General features: G+C 39.5%; 1 protein-coding gene across 1 annotated transcript; it reads left to right on the top strand.

Moving 5' to 3' along the window:
- Window positions 1-1,210: 1,210 nt before the first annotated feature.
- LOC131679272 (uncharacterized) lies at window positions 1,211-2,418 on the top strand. The gene is made up of 2 exons (XM_058959975.1): window positions 1,211-1,926; window positions 2,004-2,418. The coding sequence occupies exons 1-2, from the start codon at window positions 1,347-1,349 to the stop codon at window positions 2,153-2,155; spliced, it is 732 nt and encodes a 243-aa protein (XP_058815958.1). The 5' UTR covers window positions 1,211-1,346; the 3' UTR covers window positions 2,156-2,418.
- Window positions 2,419-5,066: the final 2,648 nt, after the last annotated feature.

The raw sequence follows: 5,066 nt of genomic DNA, 5'->3' as shown, positions 1-5,066 counted from the left end.
TTGGCCATCAGAAATTTCCGAAAGCCAGAAACTAAAGAACAAGTGAGGAGTTTCTTAGGTCTAGTTAATTTTGTTGGTCACTTTATTCCTATGTTGTCAACGAGAACTGAACCACTTCGTCAATTCATTCGAGGTGATGTGGCGACATTCGGAAAAGAACAGAAGGATGCGTTTGATGATCTACGAGAAGAGCTATCTAAAAATGTCAGGAAGCTAGGATTCTTCGATCCGAAAGATACTACACAACTCTTTGTAGATGCTTCACCGGTCGGCTTGGGCGCGGTTCTAGTTCAGAGAGATACTTCAGAGATCCCGAGAATAGTGAGTTTCGCTTCAAAGGGTTTAACAGCATCGGAAAGAGTATACCCACAAACGCAACGAGAGGCGCTGGCCGTTGTCTGGGCAGTAGAACGGTTCTACTTGTACCTTTTTGGCATCAAGTTTACCATCTTCACGGACCATAAAACATTGGAATATATATATACGGCGGGAACCATCGGGAAAGCAAACGTGCCTGTACGCGAGCTGAAGGTTGGGCTCTTCGTCTTCAACCTTACGACTTCGAGATTAAGCATATTCCGGGTTCAACCAACATCTCCGATATCCTGTCTCGATTGTGCTGCCAAGAAGATAAGCCTTTTGATGACAACGCTGAACACTATCTCTGCGCTATCGGAGAAGGACCAGTGGCCATAACTCTTGACGAAATTCGGCAAGCGACAAAACAGGACGAGATTCTGGAGGCCGTTTCGCAATCACTCGAGACTGATGAATGGCAGACTCAGTTGATTCATTATCAGGCATTTAAAAAAGAACTGGGAAACGTAGGTGGCATAATCGTTCGAGACGATCGAATAGTACTCCCTACAATACTGAGACATAGGGCTCTAGACATCGCTCACCGTGGACACCCCGGAGTAGTCACCATGCGGAGATACCTCAGGGAGAAGGTTTGGTGGCCATACATGGACCGAGATATTGTTGAGAAAATCCAAGAATGTGCTGGTTGTGCATCGGTAAGCTCTCAAGGACCTCCAGAGCCAATGCATCGAAAGGAGATGCCGGAAAGAGCATGGCAAGACATCGCAATTGATTTCTTTTCGGCAAAAGAATGCGCTACCTTTCTTATCGTGGTTGACTACTTTAGTCGATTTATTAAGGTAATAGAAATGAAAACCACAACCGCGGCCAAAACAATAGAGGCCTTGGAGAAAGTATTTGAGGAACAAACGTACCCGGAAACCATACGAAGTGACAATGGCCCACCATTTGCAAGCGAAGAGTTCTCTAAATATTGCACATCAAAAAATATTCGATTGGTGCGAACCATCCCATACTGGCCTCAAATGAACGGGCTGGTAGAGCGCCAGAATCAAGGGATACTCAGAGCACTGCGTATAGCGAAAGCCACGAACTCAGACTGGAGGAAGGCTGTGAAAAACTATGTCCACATGTATAACACATCCCCGAATTCGATGACCGGAAAAGCGCCTATGGAATTGATGACAGGTCGCCCGGTGAAAGATCTTTTGCCCTCGCTGAGGACCGACCCAAGCTGGCGTTGTGAAGACGGAGTTCGAGAAAGCGATGCAATCAAGAAATTGAAAGGCAAAATTTATGCTGATCAACGTCGACACGCAGTAGCTTCGGATATAAAAGTAGGAGATATTGTTCTTCTTCGAAATTACGATTCGGGAAAACTGGAACCTAAATTTACATTGAAAAGGTTCACAGTTGTGGAAAGAAAAGGAAACGACACCATCGTTGTGAACGAAGAAGGCTTATCCCTCCGTCGATGTGTTACACACTTGAAAAAGTTGCCATTACAAGGCGAACCCAAGGAGGCACTAACCACTGACAACCCGTTAGAACCAACTTCGACACCAACACTGTCTAATTCTAATACACCTTTACAATCCCCTACAGGTATTATCCACTATCCGGAACCAGTTCAAAGTATACTTCACATCTATATTCTTATTACTTCTTCGAATCTACTACAGGTACAAACCATCATCAGAAGGATCTGTCAGCTGATAGCACACCACTCAAGCTCCATGAATATAAGCGCAAGTCCTCCATCGATAAGCAAGAAGAGTCTGTGAAACGACCCGCTCGCATACGGAAGATACCACGTCGATACGTAGAACATTGATCAACCTGAGACTCACATGTAATTTTTTTTGTATCCTTCCTTTTAAAGATCAGTTCCTTATCTCGGAGTAGGACAGGGATGTAGAGAAGTACGGGAGAGGTATTTGAAAGTAGCTGAGAGAAATAGGTATATAGAGAGTAACTTGGGCGAGAGGTGAGTCGAGGTCGCTATTACGAGTTAGTTAGAAACGAACTGTGAAACCGATCGGTCGAATAAATTACTCTGCAACGACTAAACAACCGAGTGTTTAAAATACCGAAAGAAATACCGCGTTTGAGGATTCTACAGTTAGGACTTTTATGAACCAGGCCCTTTTATAAATTGTGATAAAAATCGTTATCAAACTCTTCATAATTCATTGTTGCGTTATGTACATGATTGGAGAGATAGTTTTCAACTGGGATGGGACGTGCAGGTACGAAAAAACCTAACGTTAAATGCAGCCAGGGGGAACTGTCAAATGTAACCATTTAAAATATGTGAGCCCATTTAAAATATGTGAGGCAGAATTAATGGCTATGCGAGACAAAAGATAAAATGAACAAAAAAAGAAGAAAACATCTATCCGCAGGATTTAATGGAGAACATGGAAATTCGATTTGTTTGCATTTGACAGTAGGCCTTTTTCAAATGTTTGGCTAGAAATTGCTTACTTCAACGAATCATGTGTAAGAAGTCAAAATGTTAAATTTAACGGAACATTGCATGATGCCGATATCAAATAAAAAAGACAGCTGAGCGAGCTTGTTTACAAGGTGTTTACATTTAGCAGCGAACCAAACCAAGTTTTTCATAATATTATGATCGAATTAAAAAATTTCCAAGACCATGTAAACAAGCTCTCCAAAGCTCAAAAAAGCGAGGTTAAACATTTTCATTCAATGTTCTACAGCGAGAGGTTCACTTTAGATTGTTTACATTACCAATGAATTTTGTACCGCAACTCACCACTTCATTTACCGCGTTGCCAAGAACTCAAGCAAAAATATACAAAACAGTGCTGCCCAAACACACATTTTGAGTAGAGCACTCTAGTGCGGCCAAGACGCGTTTGACCTTGACGTATCCAAACGAGCAGAAATCTGACGTATTTCTATTGTGAATACGTCAAATTTCATGTTCGTTTGGATACATCATGGCCACACTCTAACTAGAGTGCTCTAATTTTGAGTCCCACCATTCTTGCAAAGATGAAAAAAATATTCAACATTCTTGCATTTTAGAAATTTAAAAAAATCATCAAAAAATCACGATAGCTCTTTAAAGTCTCATTTTAGCGAAAATATTCTTAAAAATGTGCAATTTTTCGATTTAAAAAAGAAAAAAAGGGGGTTAGGTTGGACGAGAAAGGTCTATTAGTGTCTGGCGCGTATTTTATAATTATCAAAATCATTTCAGAAGTAACATTCATTATCCTTCAGTTGTCAAGTCCAGTTTCCCAGTTGTCTAAGCCCAGTTTCCCAGGAAATATTGACGAAGCGTTGCATCTGTTACATTCAAACTCACGTAACTCCCATGTAACAAACCACCGAGAATTGTCAAACGAAGTTCATCCGGCTCATTTTGTGGGGTTATGTCGGTTGGTGTAAAACCTAATATCCTCTCATGGTTGTTTTTACTTTTGATTTTTTGTCTACTAAAAACGATCGAGAAATGTCAGCCATGTTCTATTTTTATGTAAATGCACAATAATATCCATAAATAAAAAACTTATGGAATTCATTCGAACATTGTGATAAATTTCATAAGAGTGTTCTATGAAAATCATTATTTCTACTATATTTTCTGCTTATAAATGTCAGCAATTTTCATAAATGGGCACCTATGGCGTTCAATCTGACATTTTCATAAATTTCATAAGACTGTCTTATGAAAATAATAAGAGATGGATTTGGAAAATTTCCCCTCCAAATCATAAGACAGACTTATAAAATCCATTTAAAATCCTTATGTCTGAAAGTCATAAGACGTTTTTATGGAAATTCAATGTAAATTTTGCTCGGTGTACAACAAAAGTCGAAATGCTAAATTTAACGGAACATTGCATGATGATGACAAATTACAACTGAGCGAGCTAGTTTACAAGGTGTTAATATTTAGCATCGAACCGAACCAAGTTTCTCATACTATGATCGAATCAACAAAAAATTTCAATACCATGTAAACAAGCTCTCTGTCTGAACTGTCAAATATGAGGTTAAACATTTTCATGCAATGCTCTACAGCGAGTTGTTCACTTTATTTTGTTTACATTGCCAATGAATTTTGTACCGCGACTCACCACTTCATTTGCCGCGTTGCCAAGAACTCAAGAAAAATATACAAACCAGTGCTGCCCAAACACACTTTTTGAGTCTCACCATAGGGATCTTTAGGGGTGTGCGGGTTAAGGCATATTGTGATGCAGATTAGTACCGGGAGTAAAATCTCAGTCCTTTTCCAATTTTTATGCCCGACACTATTGGGAAAAAAACATTTTTAGTTCGTTTCCTTTTAGGACAATATTACATCCAAACCCGTGCAACTTGCACGATTCTATAGGTTGCCTTATCAAATCTACCATAGTTTGCAGATGAAACTTGGGATGGCAGGCTGTTAGCAGATTGACAAAGTACCAGATCATGCTGTGTGGTGTGCTGTTCCGGTTGACAATGAGGCGAACGAGATATTTACAGATACGTCATTTAGTCGGACAACTGTCAGTTTGTTTGTTGAATTTAATTTGTTTTTTTCTTTAATTGAAAAATCAGAAAAGAATAATTTAGGTTTAAGAATGATATGAGTGCAGTCGTAAGGACACCTGCTATCAATAAATACGAAAATCTGGCACAATTTTTCCAAATTAAAGATCCCTATTCTTGCAAAGGTGAAAAAATATTCAACATTCTTGCATTTTTCAAACTTTAAAAAA

This window comes from Topomyia yanbarensis, chromosome 2, assembly GCF_030247195.1.
Source record: "Topomyia yanbarensis strain Yona2022 chromosome 2, ASM3024719v1, whole genome shotgun sequence".
Lineage (NCBI taxonomy): Eukaryota > Metazoa > Arthropoda > Insecta > Diptera > Culicidae > Topomyia > Topomyia yanbarensis.
The sequence above is the reverse complement of the archived record's forward strand: the minus strand, read 5'-3'. Positions and strand labels throughout refer to the sequence as shown.

What these genes read in the sequence shown, in the direction of transcription:
- LOC131679272 (XM_058959975.1), top strand. Translation starts at nt 1,347, where the DNA reads ATGAACGGGCTGGTAGAGCGCCAGAATCAAGGGATACTCAGAGCACTG. An exon ending in ACCTTTACAATCCCCTACAG is followed by an intron (nt 1,927 to 2,003) that starts GTATTATCCACT and finishes AATCTACTACAG; the next exon opens with GTACAAACCATCATCAGAAG.